At 41.0% G+C, this 17,429-nt stretch overlaps 1 protein-coding gene across 8 annotated transcripts in view; it reads left to right on the top strand.

Annotated features, from left to right (window-relative positions):
- The window catches only part of LOC130161342 (microtubule-associated protein 4), a 115,195-nt gene that overhangs the window by 60,479 nt on the left and 37,287 nt on the right, over positions 1 to 17,429 (top strand). For 7 of the 8 annotated variants that reach the window (XM_056364575.1, XM_056364579.1, XM_056364576.1 and 4 more), the window contains one exon: positions 1,104 to 2,585. The exons of the other annotated variant lie outside the window; for it this stretch is intronic. In XM_056364575.1, coding sequence (XP_056220550.1) covers positions 1,104 to 2,585 — 1,482 coding nt within the window. The remainder of the gene's footprint in view (positions 1 to 1,103; positions 2,586 to 17,429) is intronic. 8 annotated transcript variants of the gene reach the window in all.

Genomic DNA, 17,429 nt, shown 5'->3' with positions numbered 1-17,429 from the left:
CTCCAATTTAACCGTTCTTCTCTGTGTGTGTGTGTGTGTGTGTGTGTGTGTGTGTGTGTATAAATAACTGAAAACTAGAAACAAACTGGGCCAAAGTATAAGACCAACCCGTGGACAGTTTTTCTCTTACTCTTTTTCCTCTCATCTACCTCAAATTTCCCTTTGCTTTATTACCTCTTCCAATTAAACCTATACAATGTCCCAAAACCAAAAAAGGCAGTTTTAGTTACAGCATTGTTTCCTATAATTAACCTTTTCTATGGGACCATCAAGCAGTACTTTTGGTTTTTTTGTGTCTGTCTCTGTGTCCATGTTAGACACTGCATATGTATTACTTGTGTCTGCACACACATTCACACACTCACTCACCTGATCTTGATCTCTGTTTTGATTTGAAACAGAGAGCTTTTGCTGCCCAATAGTTTCAGCACACTAGACCCCCGAGGCTGCAGTGAGTCAGCCGCCCAGAAGTTCCTCTTCTCTACATAAGAGCAAATGTTTGTGTGTGTAATGTGTGTGTGTTTGATCCTCATTCCTCAGAGACTTCATTCACACAACCAGCATTTACACTGAAGGAATTTTACAAGTCAGGTTGGATTTTCCAGAGGATTTCTATTTGGTTTCTATTTCAATATGATCAAAAATCCATACATTCTCCACTTGTCTGACTAAAGGGCATCAGATTAAATGAAAGAGAAAAAGCACTCCAACAATTCATATCCACAAAGGATGTAGTGATTAAGACTTTGTGGAATAACACCCCTTCTGGCTTTGGATTGAATCCCTCCAGAAGCTTCTCTGCTGTGTCTGATCCATTTTGTCGTCTTTTCAGCTTTCCCACCACTTCATCGAATAAAAATAGCTAAAATAGATATAATTATAAAACTATAATGATAGAAATCTTTAAAAAATCCTTCTAGAAAACATTTGTGTACCTTCAGTATTATAATTATTTTTGTTGTTTTAGTCTAAGACTGTGTACCTCTTTGTAATATATTAAGTTTCTCAGTTATTTTCTGTTTGAGTTAGACTAAGGGAACCAATTCATATGCACATACCCACCTCTCCCAACTTTAAACTCTCCCCTCTTCACCCACAACAAGGTGCCTTAGGCGACGGCTGGCCAGACCAGGCTGGCTGCCTACCGACAGACCTACCTTTCACACCCAGCGTCACCTCGGTGATCAATCGCCATGCGGGCCATCTTGCAGCCAGGCCTGATGACCCACCTGACAGTTGGCCTAGCCGAGAGAGCCCTGCCTACGCTGGAGGCGATGAAAGGGAGGGAGATGGATCGGACCGAAAACAGAAGAAGAAGAAGAAAAGGCGACAGAAGGATGAGGGATCTTATGAACACCTTGAGAACAGGGGTCAACCTGAGATGCAAGCACAGGGAGAAAACACTCCCCCGACAGAGGATTTCTACCACCGGATTGGCCCAAGGCGGGATAGAGGAGAGGGTAGCTGGGAGGAGCAGCTTGGGAAGAGTGGAGGCCGGGGGAAGAAGGGGAAGAGCAGGAAGAAGCTTCCAGGGGAGTGGGCAGTGATGGGGGATCCATTTGTTCCTTCGTCCGCAGCGACCTCTCATGTCACAGAGGAGGTGATGATGGATATAGGGAGTTCAGCTCAGGCAAACCTGGAAGCCTCATTCAAAGAGATGGACACCAGCCAGAGCCCCTGGAAAAAGGAGGTCTACCCAGAAGAAAGTCTGATTCCTGCCCCGCTGTCCCAAGACCTATTCTCCCCAACAGCAGCTTCCATTAGCCCACTGGTCCTGAACAGTGAGCTGAAAGCCACAGCAGCTCCGTTCAATATGCCCTCCACCACCAACAATGCAACACTTGGATCCGAACCCATGGCTCCTCAACCTGGTGATTCATTTGATCTCCTGGTGGATACCGAAAATGCCAGTTTGGGCAACAGCAACCAGGCCTTCTCTCCGCCTCTCTCTCCAGATAATAAAGCAACGGGTAGTGACATGGTTGATAGCGGGATGTTTGACAACACCAGTTCCCTCCAAGAGTCTTGTGTGCAAGACATGCCTGAAGAAGACACCTCTGCTTTCAGCCCTGCCTCGCAGCCAAGTCCGGGCCTTTCACAGAAAGGTGAGGTGTTAGCCTCAGCTCCACCTCTTTCACCTTCAGATGCTTCGTGGCTCCTGAACGACTCACACATTAGCAGCAACAGCGAGCTTTTTGACTTCAGTGACATAAGCACCTCAGGTCATCCTTTACTCTTGGGCTTGTCCTTTGACACCCCAAGCCCAGCACCTCTCCGCTCTCCCAAAACCACAGCGCAGGAAATCCAACCAAAAGAGCACAAAGATGACAAGTCGTCCCAGAAACAATCCAAGAAGTCTCGTTCTTCATCCTCTTCATCCTCTGTAAAGAGTCCCACTTCCCCAGGAGCTAAGAAGTTCCCTCCACAGGCATCCCCTGTCATCAGCCCCTCTTCCCCTCCGTCGGTCAACCCTCTGGGAATTCCAGGATCCGGTCTTAACCCTGCAGCTAAGCCCTTCTTTCCCAGCTTTGCTGATCCCATGGAAGAACCAGCTTTGGTCCCTCCACTTGCCCCCACCATCGAAGGTTGGTTGCAGTCAACCCCGGACAAAATAGAGGTTAAATGTAGAGTAACTAAAAGAAAAAAACAAATGGTTTATTGTCTTGCATGATCCTTCTATCCAGCTTGATTAGTTCAGATATTTGATATTGATTTCAAATATGATTTTTTTGGGCAGGATTGATTGCTTGGGTGCCTTTTACTAATTAGGGGTTAGATGGATAATTAGACCCTTTTGTATTGTTCCTTGCATGGACACATTTGTCTAAAAACTTGGCTGGGGCTTTTTTGACTTGTCCAATTTGATCTGTTTGTGAGTGACTAACGCATGAGCTCAAGTGTTGACCAACTGGGGCTGTACATTGGCTTTTTAAGCTGTGATTCCCCATGATCCTCTGCGGGGATGTTCTCATAATTAACAGTTTTGCTGTTGACAGGTGTGCTACTACTAACCAATCACAGTCTTTCTCTTTAGCGACACCACTAGGCATCTTCACCAAATCAAAACCAACCTTCTCTTTTTCTATTCTGTCCAGGTGTATGTGTTAACACTGTAATCATGCTCCATTTCCTTTGCATCCAGGGGTGAGGTGTCACTCTGTCTTCTTTCTCCTGTGTCCAATTAACTCTGTTTTCCTCACTAGCTGCCTGTTTCTTTACAACTTCCCCTAGAAAAGAATTTGGGAAAAGGCTTTGTTGGTGTCATGTTAACTCACCTCTGTTGTTGTGCATCAACAGTTCACATCCTGGTGTGTCTCCTGAGTAATAACTTTTAAGAAATGTCAAATGGTAATTGTTGTTTTTGTCGATTTTACTTTCCATGTTCTGTGATGATTGCTGCCTCGGCTGCTTCTCCACCATAGGTGAGTCCTCTCTTAATTCCTCTTATGGCTTTGTTGTGCTTTTTTCATGCATCATTATTGAGACTAGTCACTGGGATGATAACACAGTGACTGATGGAAGATACAAACAGTTGAGTGCTTCTTGACTGCACAATTCATCAACATGTTGTTGGGCTTTTTCTGCAAGTTATTAATTCTCTGTGTATTAAGCCAAGCACATTCAATACAGGCAATGGATTCAAGGGTCCCCTATGGTACCTCCCATGTTTATGATTTTGATGGTTAGGAGAGTGTCTTTTTGGTGAAAACAGGGTGGCATCTCTACTATTTGCAGATGATGTTGTCCTTTACTTGTGATATGCAGTAGAGCAGTTTCTTCCTCTTTTGTTGTGTCACTAATTGTTTCTTACCTATGATCACGAGTTTTGGGTATCGACTGAAAGAATGAGATACAAGTGTATCCAAAGCCAAAATAGTTTTCCTTTGCAGGAAACTCACCCTCAGCTAGGAGCTCAGAGTTTGGGGTAGAATTTTCATCCAAAAATGAGACAGTTGAGGTGGTTGGGGCATATGATAAGGATGCCTCCTGGACGAGTATTTCGAGACAGCCTGCATTTGGCAGGAGACCTTCGGCAAACCCAGAGCACACTGGAGGGAGCAGCCCCCCAGGAGCAGCTGGAGGACTTACTGGGGAAATATATAGTATTACCTGATGTAAATCAGACAAAGCTGTGAAATTATACTAAATAAAAGCTGTTGGTTGGTTTTCTGTCAAGAACTCTTTTCTGAATGGAGAATAGATTTGTTGCAGTGTGATACATTAAGAAGAGGTTTCAGCAGACTGGGGAATAATAATGTTCATGCCAGCTAGAGATGTTAAAAATAAAACAGTTGGACTCGTGTGTTAAGTGATTTAATCAGAATTATAAGATTCAAGAGGGAGAGACAAAATGGAGCTGTTGATCAGAAGTTTTCAGCAGACTAAGAAATAATCATGTTTATAGCCGCCAGACATGGAAGCTTAAAGTCTAGATTAGATTGTGCTTTTGTGTGTGAGTGGATGTCCCCTCTATATCTTGATGTATGTTGATGCAAACATATGGCGGTTTCCAAGTGTATTTTAGCATTTGTGCACACGTGAATGTCCATGTTTGCTAGTGGATGTTTGTGTATCTGCATGCGTGTGTGTGTGTGTGTGTGTGGCCTTTTCCAGAGGAGCGGAAGTGTTTTGTGTGCACTGCTGTGATTTATGGAGATGCAGAGTTCCAGAAGATTCATTTCCTTGTCCTTCCTTTCAACACTTCCTGTCTCTGCCTCCCAATGGAGGCTGTAATGAGGACTGAGGCAGCCTTCAGCTCACCACAGGCACACAGAGTGTTGAACCTTGCTATTAAGCAGCTTTGATCAATGCCACCCCCCCCCCACTTCCCTCCACAAGAACAGAAGGGCTTGCATTAGTATTTTTGCCACCTCCAAGTCACATACATAAAAATATATCGCAGCTTTGTGGATAAAGCATCTGCTGGACTTATGCTTGTTGGGTTGAATTTTAATCTGTTATACACAGTGTGGTCATGTCCTGTGTGGATGTGGTTATGTTTCACACCATGCATGTGTGTATTTGCTGTCATTGCATGTGTCTGTACATGTCGCAGCATGTTGCTCCACCACCATATAAGACACACGGCAGTGTGTGTTTTGGTGCATATATGTGTGCCTGTGTGAATGTGAACACATATAAGAGACAAAAAGAACAACACAGAATGCTGAATGCAGCTGGCTCTGTTTCCCCTTTGTGTAATGAGACCTTTTGTCAGTGTCCATGGGAGGGTCTTTGTCACTAAGAGTGGTGTTTAAGCCTTGTACCAATGACAAGAAGACACGTCAAGCACAATAAGAAACAAGAAGAGAGACTTTAGAAGTTTATAGAAAGGGGAGTACAGTGCAGCGAGGAAGAGAGATGGAGATGTAAAAAATGGCTCAAAACATAAAAAAAACAAAAAACCGGTGTTGGAAAAAAAAAAAGCTTACAAGTAATTTTGAGTGAAGCATGAGGATATAAAAGAGGGTTGCAGGAATAAAAAAAAAGTATTGTTCATGTACCACAGGAGAGACAGAGACAAAGGATAAAGGAAGACCTGTGGGACTAGTGTAGGGATATGCAGAGGTGAAATGAATGCTGGCAGCGCAGGCATAAGGACAATTTTTAAATCTGTCTTGTGATGTGAAAAAGAAATATATATACAAGAGTAAAAATGAAAGTGAGATGCCTCACTGGAGATGGAGAACCTCAGGGAGGTTTATGTTAAAAACACTGAGGAAAAAAGATAAAGAAGATGAGTATTAAGAAAAAAAGCTTTGATGGAAAAACTGAAGGCAGAAGATGTGTGGAGTGTATCAAAAGTGAGGAAATATATCAGCACTGGACAGTTTCCTGGTAGATCCTCTGTATCCTCATCTGTAGGTTTATCATAGAAAGAGTCAACAAGCTATTAGTTGAAGGAAGTATGTTCAGTTCTAATCTATTATGCATTTTCAAATCTGGAAGTCAAACCAGCAGGAGCTGACGAAACTGGATTTTAGTGTCTGGTTTTCTGTCCATCTTACTACCTGCAGGCTAGGCTATTAATAGATAACCCAGAATATAAAGTGTGTCCTTCTGACTGTACATGACAACCATCACATCTTTTTATTATATACAAACTGTACTTGCATCACTCACACATATTCAGACACAGAAATGCACACATAAATAATCAAAGGCAAAGACACATCTCATGAAATAGACTTAAAGCTGCACTAGTCACTAGTTTATATTAACAGTTATCTGTTCAGCTCAGTGCTACACAGTGCTTTAGCATCTTTCAGCTCTTAATTTTTTGGTTTTACAGTTTTACAACTCACAACTTCAATGTTTTCATTCAGTCTCACCGTTTGTTTCTGGCTGTCAGCAATAAACCACTGATAAACCCACTGAATGCTAGCTGCCCAGCACCAAACAGCAAATATACACAGTTAGCAACTAGCTGATGAACATAGTCGAGCATTTGGCAGCTAAAGAGGCAGATGATTCCCTCAGGAGTTGGGGTCCAAAAAAGCCTGTCTAAAAGGACTGGGAATATTGGACATAAATTTGCTGGATGGCTCTAAACACAACTTGAACTGTGCACGCTGGATGTGTAAATACAGTAGCTAATTGTTTGCTTATTGCTTTACTGCTTTCTTGTCACCTCCTGTCTTATCTCCTTCTATATCTACTCTAAACTTATCAATTCAAATTAAAATTAGATGTTGCTCCAGAACACCTGTTCTCTTTGACCACCAAAGCTTCTCTTACCCCCTCAGACGCAAATACGCCACCGCTGCGGTCCTGTCTCCATGCGCAGACACACACACACAGCACACAACTGACTCATCAAGCTATTTCAGGACAAACACAAATCCTCAAAAGGCAGGCAGGCATGAATATACTGTATCAGCGGTCTATTTTTACCACATAGTGCTTTTCGCTGTTTTTTAGGCTCCTTTCATTGGGGCACATGGTAGCCCATAAGGGGCATTTATACAGTATGGCCTCATCCCTGAGCATGGATGAGCTAATACGTTTTGACAGCTTTGGGGGAAGTGTTGGGATTTTGCCTTGTTGGCGCCACTGTAACAGCCAACAGCTAACTGTAGGAGAGGAGTGTGAGTCAGTCTGGGTTATTTTTTTAGATGATGCACCATGCTCCAGCAACAGTCTCACAACCCATACAGAGATGGCCCCGAGCCAGCTGTGTGGGCTGTGCTTTAGATTTAATAAATTTTGATGTTGACATTTTAAAAAGGCAGTTATATCAGCTCAGTCAGTGGAAACTTAGTTTGGATTTTGTCTCCTGCATTGCAAACAGCTGACCCCACTGCCTCCTGGTCAGACCCTGAATTAGAACGGCCATTTTTTTCCAGTTGGGGTGAACGCGTGGTGGAAATGGCTTTTTCAAAAAGGCCATTCCATTACTTAAAACCAATGGGGAACAACAACATCTTTCGTGACATAAGCCACCCCAAGACTCATCTTTGTTTCCTCGAGTACCTGTTTTTAACTCAAACAATCACAGATCCTGCTAGTTAAAGCACCAGTCATTATCGTACTGAGCTTATGCAACTTAGCTACAGGCAAAATGCTTTCTCATTCTCAGTTGTTTTCCTATACACCTACACCTGCTCTGGATCATAAGGGTGGACCCGCAAATATGTGGCCTATGAATCCCCCTCCTCTGACCAGCCTCCCTTCATTCCTGAGTCTTACATTAACATGCATCTTGGATCATGGTTGTTCTGTGACATTATTTAACTGACATTAACATCAGCTGTTACTTTTAAAATGTTTCTGCTTCTCTCACCCACATTTTTTTCTCTGCCTTAACCGTCCATTGTTTGATTTTCAGGTCATGGTTGGGTCTGTGCAGATACGTTACTGTATATTTTATAGATACATATAGATAGATATCTAAATATACACAGTTTCTACTAAACTAGTATTAACCATCTACGGCATATTACCAGGCACTATAATTGTATATATTTAAACATATAGTTTGTATGTTTGTATCTGTCTGTCTGTACGCCCTTTGTCACATTTGTATCTTTGAAGTCTCCAATCCCAAGCTGAGTTAACCTACATCACCAGTCTTGACAAAGCTCCTCCAAAGACACTTGATTGAACTGTTTGACAAGCTGAATAATATTCCCCATGATTATTATACTGACCTTCATGAGTTAAAATGGGGTGAGTTGCCTTTTTGGAGAAAATATAGTCTCTGTCCATGGTGCTGAAACTCAATCGGAACCGAGCCAATGTTCATGTCTCCCTTCACCATCACCACAGCTCTTTACATACAGTAAAGAAAATCAGAACATAATTATTATTGCTGACATTTGTGAAAGGAATTTAATTTTTTTTTTAAATTTTGTAGAAAATAAAAATAAATAAGTTAATAGTTAAGTTAATAAAAAAGTTTAGTAAAATTTAATACCATTGATCCGTATAGACCATACCCATATAATTAATCTCTTTTGTACTCTTCTAAAACTTTAAAAAGAAGTTGACCTGGTTTACAATTTAGTAGAGCAACTTTATCGTCTGAGGTTTGCTGAGGCGGGAGGTGAGTGTTTACAAGCAGGTCTGTACTGTACAGTATGTTTTCAGTGTCCTTCCGAGGTAATTGAGAAAGCTCAGCTCTGAGGGAATAAGAAAAAAGTATATTCCCTCAATGGGTGTCACATATCTTAAAATGCATTTGGTATCACCAGTGCTATAGCTTGTTTCAATGTATGTGCCCTTAAGTCCTAGAGTTGTGATATACTAATGTTTTAGTGTTTTAGTGTCAGCAAAGATATACTCAACCTCCGTGTTCCAATACAGACAGCTTTCTTCAGTAAGTTTCATCTAGCTAAGACATACTCTGTATTTGGTATCTGAGTGCTGTGTGTGTGTGTGTGTGTGTGTGTGTGTGTGTGTGTGTGTGTGTGTGTGTGTGTGAGAGACAGTGTTAAAAAGAGTCTGTTTTGCAGATTCCACTTTTGCTAAATAGAACAATATGTATAAATAGAAGCTTAGACGACGACAGTAGTATCTGACAACAGAAGAAGCCCTGCCGTTCCCCAGGCGGGCGGACTTCAGATGGACTCAGAAAATTTTAAGAAAACAGAACAACAAGAGCAGACAGGCAGAGGCATGGAGGAAGATTGACATGCAGAGAAGGTTTAGGCAGGAACAGATTTATGGATGCAGAGGCAAACAGAGAGACAGACATACATAAAGATTCAAACATCAACTTAAGAGACAAATGTAGATAGACAGGCAAATAAAAAAAGAAAGGACAGAAAAAGTGTACTTGCTTATAGATAGGTAAAGAAACATAAAGATGGTAAAGAAACATTGGATGCTATATACATTTTTGCCAAGCTGTTCATAGACACCCTCGTCTAGATGCATAAATGCAAAGACCTGAATAAAAGAATAGGGAAACATAACAATCGCAGATCTTCAATGCAGCAGGGTTTTCTGATGTGAATGCTTCAGTATGGCCTTCACAGCACTCTCCACCGTCAAAAGACCAGAATAATCACAGCATTGGTCATTTGTTTAAGCATTTAAAACCATGCATGACGAACATCAAGTGTGATAGTGTGAATAATGGCTCTCAGAAGTGAAGGTGGAGGTAGGATGACGTTGATCTACCACTGCAAACCTCAAAGGGAGAAGGTCAGTGTAGATGGTCTGATGGTATTTTTCCCTAATTCTAACAAAGTTCAGTCAGACAACCCAGATGGTTATTGTGTGACCCAGTCACTCCCCAATAGATAACACCAAGTTCAGCACAGCAGAGACTGGGGAGTGACCTACAGGTGGATGCTGGGGTGGAGTAGGCCTTGAAAACAAACAAGTGAGCGAAACAATGATGGCTTACGTACACTGCCATAATGCAGAGGGTGTGTTGGATATATGATGTAGTGAAAGTATTGTAGGTCACATGAGAGTGGCACCAAATTCAAGTTGACTGCCTGAACTAGGATGTGGGCTTCACTTCTGAAACTGTCACCATAGAGACTACAGATCAGAGAACAGTTTTGCTTTGAAAGGTTTATTGGATTATTTGAAAAAGGCACTGACAACCTGTCTTATAATTGACTGTCGGTTTACAGACTGTTATCATCTAAACACCAAATTAGTGAATATCTTTTAGAAGAATGCAGTTCATCCCTCCAGTAGAGTTCAGTGACTCATAGAAAGAGCACTGACTGTGCTGGAGGCTCAGTTGGAGTGGACCAACATCTTTCCCCTGGCGTCCTGCTGTACATTACAGCTCTTATATAATAGGTTACTATTACGCATTTAACTGACTATCTTATCATACACATTTGTTTTTCCATTAATGTAATTTCAACCATAAAAACTGAAACTGTCATTTGTGAGAAAAAAAAGTCTGATGCATTTAACTTTACAACAGCAGCTTTTACTGCTTTGAATTGATGCCAGTCTCCCAGACAGACTATTAGACAGGCAGACAAGCAGGTAGCACTGTGCACAGTTTGCCCTTTATGCTTCAGCAGCTGAAAGAAGTGTCCACTTTGCACCTCAGTTCAGAGCGTCTGCAGAACAGCTCTGTTTGGAGGTTTTATACACACACAACTGTAGACAATAGTCGAAAGCCTGCATGAGATAATGAAGCTTTTCACAGCACCCTAATTTGCAACTTGAGTAATTGACTTCTTTAACCTGACTTTCTCACTGTGAAACAGTCGCACAGAGGTTTGCTCATTGTTTGACGTTAACAACTAGTGGGTGGAAGTTTCACAATGTGCTGCTTTCTATTCAAAGTGTTGATGAAGGTCAAATTGGTATTTTCAAGTTTCCGGTGGAAGACAGAGACATGAAGTGTTTTTGGGAGGAGGGGGAAGAACAAGGAAAGCAAAAGGGAAGAGGGGTTGCTATAGAGACTAAGGATCAGTTATTGTTGCCGTAGGAACAGCAACAGATGCTGGAGTTAATGAGACACTACACTGACAACGCACTTGCTGATGGTACGGTTAATGTTTGGTACACACAGACATGATGGACTTAAAAACAACTTTACTGTCTCATACTTTTACTAATATAATCATACTTCAGGTCATCAATAACTGGAAGTTCTCATCTATGTTCCTGTGTTACTGACCAAGATCATTTTGCAAGATGTGTTACCAGACGGTGAGGCTCCACAGCAATACCAATTAATCTGCCAGCAGGAACCTTAGTAGACCAGAAGGCAATTCAACCAGATTGTTTTTGATATTTCACAGTACTGTACGTCATTTGAAAAGGTTTAAACTTTGACTCAAAATCCACAATCTCTTAATTTTTTTTTGCTGTCTTCACCTATATGTAATCCATGGCTTAATTTTATGAAGGCTCTTATTCTGAAGGTTGTCAAAAGCCATTCTGAGAAACATATGAAATCACTAACTGAACTAGATTAAACCTGTTTTTTGTTTGTTTTTAATTACATTTCTATATTCATAATTACATATTCATATATTGATTATATTTTTATAAATGATATACAGTAATAGTCAAAAGTTTGGCCACATTCTTATTCAATGTTTTTTTCATTGTTTATACTATTTCTACATTGTCAATTAAGACTGAAGACATCAGAAACATGGATATAACATATAATATATTAGCTTTGGTAGCAACTTTGCACACTCTTGGTGGCATCTCTCAAGCAGCATCATGCAGAGCACTAGTCGGCTGCTTTTCCTTCACTCTGCGGTCCATCTCATCCCACACCATCTCAGTTCAGTTTAGGTCGGGTGACTTTGGAGGCAAGGTCATCTGATGCATCACTCCATCACTCTCCATTTTCGGTCAAGTAGCCTTAACAAAGACTGGAGGTTTTTCTTGGGTCATTGTCCTGTTGAAAAACAAATGGCAGTCCAACTAAACACAAACCAGATGGGAAGGCGTGTTGCTGCACAATGCTATGGTAGCCTTGCTAGTTAAGTGTGGCTTGAATTCGTAATAAACTGCCAACAGTGTCACCAGCAAAGCAAATTTAGACTCATCAGACCAAAATACTGATTTCCACTAGTCTAATGTTGATTCCTTAACTTTCTTGGCCCAAACAATTCAACCATGAACAGTGGATGTTGAGTCTGCTAAGCATTGATGCTGTTAATTAGTGATTTCTGAGGCTGGTAACTCTAATGAACTTCTCCCCTGCAGCAGAGGTAACTCTCATTGTTTCTTTCCTGGGGAGGGCTTCATGAGAGCCAGCTTCTTCATTGCATTTGATGGTTTTTGCAACTGTACTTTAAGAAAACTTCAAAGTCCTTGAAGGGCAAACAGCGGCTAATTTGAGGAATGTAAAATATGAAGATAACATTTTTGTTTACTACTTAAATGCATGTGTTAATTCATAGTTTTGACGTCTTCAGTTTTATTCTAAAGTGTAGAAAATAAACTACACTTATACTGTTGTGGTAGTATATAGACATTTATATAATATGTGAGGTCTTAACTTTTCAAATTAAAGTTCTCAACCTCCATATCCTGTGGGATCCTGCAAAGTTCTATAGTTAACCCTGAACCCGTCTTTCTGTCTGTCGCTCTTCACCGCTACGCTTCACCTACGTATTAAACTAAACTACTTGATGTTTCAAGGACATCAAATCCTGGATGACAGAACGTTTTCCAACCACAACCTTTAACCCCACCAACTTACTCTTCTTCTAGGCACCTTAAACTGTGCCTAATCTAACCCGCTTCCATATTTTCATCAAAAGTCTTTAGTCATTTAACACACGATATTTTTTTTACTTTCTTTACTTTGTCCTTTTATTTTATTTTTTGTTGTCCTTGTCCTTCCTTTAGTTTTATTCCTCTCCGAACTGTGAAGTATTTGGAATCAGCTGTGTTGTGTTTTAAGTTCTCTTTAATTAAGTTGAATAAGACGTAGTGTTCACAACTTCTTCTAACAGCCTTGTAATGACCTTGAAGCAGTGTTAACTGTACATTTCAGACAGTGTTGTCATCTGTTGTTGCCAATGACAATAATGCAGATGTAGCTGCTGAGGTTGGTGTTCTATGGTGGAGGTCTGGGGGAACAAATACGAGCACAAACAGGGAAACGTAACAACACGTAGAAACAGACAGTGTGTAGGATTTAGTGGTACAGGGGTTTTGGTAAGTGATTCCACTTCACAAACCTCAGTGGGAGGTAGTCAAAAACGGCAAAGCTTTTCATATTTTCTCTTTTCAGCATCTTAATTAATGCAAAACACGTAAACAAAACGGTGCGTTTCTGTACCAGTCTGTGAAATATAGAGATATTCCAAACCAGCAGTTAGCAAAGGACAGGAGAAAGGAGACTCAGGACCAGCATGAGCTAAGAACCAAAAAATCAAGCTGCACATATTCTACACTAAGCTATGAAAAGTTCAAAATCCTGGCATATGTGTGTCAATTTATATTGAAATGGCTTCCACCATTACAGTTTTCAATAGAAATGGAAAGCTGTATTTTAATGGTGATGGAGGAGAGTGAAATACTGTAGATGGGACAGAGACTGAGCCGTCAACAGAATGAGAATAATCTTCCAGCAGCCTGGAGAATTGCAGGCAGGAGGGAGTGAGGGTAAAGTGCCTGGTGCTGAAAGGTTTTTTATGTGTCTGGTTGGTGACACAGGTTGACTAATCCAGACTGGAAATGAAAAGGAAATGCCACCTGAGGCTTACTATAGAGCTGACTTTGTTTCATTAGCAGGGAACTGACCAACACCAGACAACAGGATCTTAGCTTCCAAATATGGTGAAAACATGGCATGGATATGAAATCAATTTTATTTATTTATTTTCCTGTGTATTGTCTGAATGAAAATATCATCATATAATCGGTGAAACACAAAAACCTTGATGAAGGCTACTCCCTGTTTTTAGCCACGCTTGTGCCAACTCTCTATGGATGACAATATCAAACAGTGGGATTATCAGCAGCTTTGGTCTGAGCGCACTATCTGCACAAATGTTGCATGGATTACCATAAAATTTGGCACAGACATTCATTCACTTTTTGGTTTGGACAACTATTGGATGGGTTGCCATGAAATTTGGTACAAACATTTATGTATGTCATTAATAATATTATGCTGACATAAAAAGTGGAAATGTGTCACCCGGACGTGATGCAGTGTGTACACTCACTGTCATTGTCATGTGAGCATGTTTTCATGCTGAGGTTAGCATTTAGCTCAAAGCAGCTCTCTGCCTAAGTGTAACCTCGATGAGCTGCTAGCACGGCTGCAGACGTGTAATCTTATTAATTCAGGCAATAATAAAAAAAACAAAATTACACCCTGACCTTTATTTTGTAATGCACCGGTGCCAGTACGAACCTTTGATTGCAGGAGCATGTTCTTATATGACGTGAAAAAAAACATGAAAAATATTAATTAATGTTTTCAGGTGACATTTTCAATCTCATTGCTTATTGCTTCAGGCGCTTTAAATGTCTTATTATACCAGGATACCATTTCAGATATTTCCTGTGCTTCACATTTCTGTATCCAGATTTCTGACAGTCCTCTATCATTATTTCAATACCACAAACGCTCAGTTGATTTATACATTTTCATCACGTTCTTGAATGAATAAACCTGTGACAGACATGGCATCTAATAGTAGCTGTAATAGATACGAATGTCACACTTTCCATTTTCCCTGTCGTTCTTTATTCTGTGGATTAATTCCCTCTCACTCAGCGTGGATCTCTGTCCCCAGAGCTTTTACGGAGCCATGTTCAACGCTCTGTGCTGTTGTCCATCATGGCCAACAGACTGCATGCTCTCAGGGATAATGAGGGGGACGGTAGGAGGAGTAGAAAACTGTTGTTGGATGTGAATGTCTTTTCATGTTTACAGTTTATGTGTAATAGATATTTGATGGTGGTGGTGGGAGCTGGTTGTAAACACAAACAACGGCTGAGGTTTTGTGTTTTTCTGTTGGTGACAGAGACATCAGTGGGTGGAGCAGATCTGACTGAATTAGCTGAGGGCACCAGATTCATTCATTATGAATGATGAACTTAGATCAGGCAGTCGCAGCTGCTTCTCGGGGAATAGTGAGCACTGCTGGTTATTGTGTCATTAATTCACTCTTTCCTCTCTCTATTATGTGCTCTTTAGGCAAATGTGGTCCCTTTTTTTATCAGCAAACAATGGAACTTGTGATGACAATGAAAAGCAGATGGATAAAGTGAGGGGGAGAATGGTATTGTGTGACTTCAGTGAATTTCACACTATTACTCCTGTTCTCACATTCACATTTTTACCAACAATTTGTTGTCTCCCAGATGTTTTCTTGAAGTTATTTGTTGTTGTGACACATAGGAACATGAATAAAAAAATAGGCTTGTGCACATGGTGGATTTTTATGTTTTTATGTGCAGAATTTATTCAGCTTAGACTTTCCTGCTGTAATTCAAACAAAAGGTTGAGTATTTTAGAAACTCTGTATCCAGCATCACAACCACTGAAAACACTGACTAATAGAAACTTAGTAGTTTCAGCAACCATGGAGCTCAAACTCTACCTGAATTAATCGATGTTGATCACGACAAAAATCAGTAGCTATACATAGATGTACTGACCCAGATTGAATTTGGTTTAAGCATCCCAGCATGCATTTCACAGCAGGGATGTAGAAGCTAGCCAAGCCTTCAGCTGTTATAGTTTTTCATACTTCAACACTAATTGTGTCACCAAATGTAAATTTTAGCCTAAATAACAAAAGTTTAGATTTCAAATGTAGGGTAGATTTATCCAAAATAATGCAAATGCTATCTTGTAACAAATCTAAAAATCACATCTCTAATAGGAATTGACTGGAAACAGACTCTGCAGACTGATGTGAGCTCAGTTTGTGTTTGTTGAGGAGCTATTATCTCTGGCTACGAGATGTGAGGTTGTGGAAGTCAGTGTGTGGATTCTATTTTATTCAGTTTGTCTCTGCAGGGGAGCGACTTACAGCTGTCTGCAGACATCAGACTCACATCTTGTCATCATAAACCGTGCAGATGAATTAGTGAGCAGACCTCCAGTGCTCAAAGAGGTCATTAAAATGGATGTCTGTGGTATCTGCTACTGACAGTCTGTGCATAGCTGTATTGGGTAGCAATTATTTTGTGAAATGTGCATGATGATGCATATGCGTATACGTATGAATGTGTATTTCTCTGTGATATGTTTGCTCATCATGTGGATTAGTATAGATCTGCACACTCATCCCTCATTCATCTCTCCATCATCAGGCTGGTTTCTGAGGAACTGCTTTCTTGCCTGATGTGTGAGATTAATGGAAAGACGCCACAGACTAAAGGGAATTATTTGACCTGTGGCAAAGTATAGAGCATATTAGCATAGTGGAATACTATGGGCTTCATGGCATATTAATAATCCTCCCCCCTCCTCTCTCTCTCTCTCTCTCTCTCTCTCTCTCTCTCTCTCTCTCTAACACACACACAGACACACACACACACTGTTGGCTTTCGCTGCCTTCCTCCATCAGCCCTTGATTCTTCAGACGCTCCCCTGTCCTTCCCCACCAAACATCCCCCTGAACCAATCCCCCCACCCCCCCACGTGGCTATAGCCGGCACACTGATGAGGAACCAGTTGCCATAGCAACAGTAAGCCGTTGCTTGGGTGAATAACGGGAAGAAGGGCTACTAAGGAAACAATGGATGTTTAGTGAGGATGGGGAGGAGATGGGATCGAGCTATAAATAGACATCACTAAAGACTGTCTGTCGCCCTCGGTCATTTCTCCAACACCCACCCACCAACCCTCCCACCCTTCCACACCTGTGATCATCACATCTTTCTATTCCTGCATGTCAGAGGTGAATTAACATACAGAGAAAGGCCTGTCTGTATTCAGGCCACAGCAAAGGCATTTCTTGCTTTTTTAGACTGACGTGTGCCGATATTCCACATCTCATGCAGATCCTGCATGGGAGTCTATAGCACATGCACATTACACAATATATATTGAAGCAGGATGGAAACTGTAATAAACAGGACAACAATAATAAATGATAAAAACACTGATTGTGTTACTAAGAAAAATAAACTGTGACAAAACCCAGAACACATTATTATTTAATTTTTTTCACGATATGCTGTTGCTACTTAGAGTGGAAACAGACAATTTTTCACCCTCTAGTGGTTCCAAATGGTTGTACTGTTGGCGCCACTGTCAAAAAGACCAGACTGCAACATGGCGACAGCTGTGAGCCGGACTGCTGTCCAAAGGAAGAAACAACCATAAGAATCTCAATTTGAACTCGCAACCCCGACCCAAAACACCCCGTTATCTTAATAAGTTGACAGGTTTTGTTCCTTACTGATTTTACATTCTCTGTCTGCGATGCAATTCCTTTGTGTTGTACATCGAGCCTTAATTTTAAAACTGTGAAGTTCGGTGCCCGGTGGTGGACAGAAATGCGTAG

This window comes from Seriola aureovittata, chromosome 20, assembly GCF_021018895.1.
Source record: "Seriola aureovittata isolate HTS-2021-v1 ecotype China chromosome 20, ASM2101889v1, whole genome shotgun sequence".
NCBI classification, from domain to species: Eukaryota; Metazoa; Chordata; class Actinopteri; order Carangiformes; family Carangidae; genus Seriola; species Seriola aureovittata.
The sequence above is the reverse complement of the archived record's forward strand: the minus strand, read 5'-3'. Positions and strand labels throughout refer to the sequence as shown.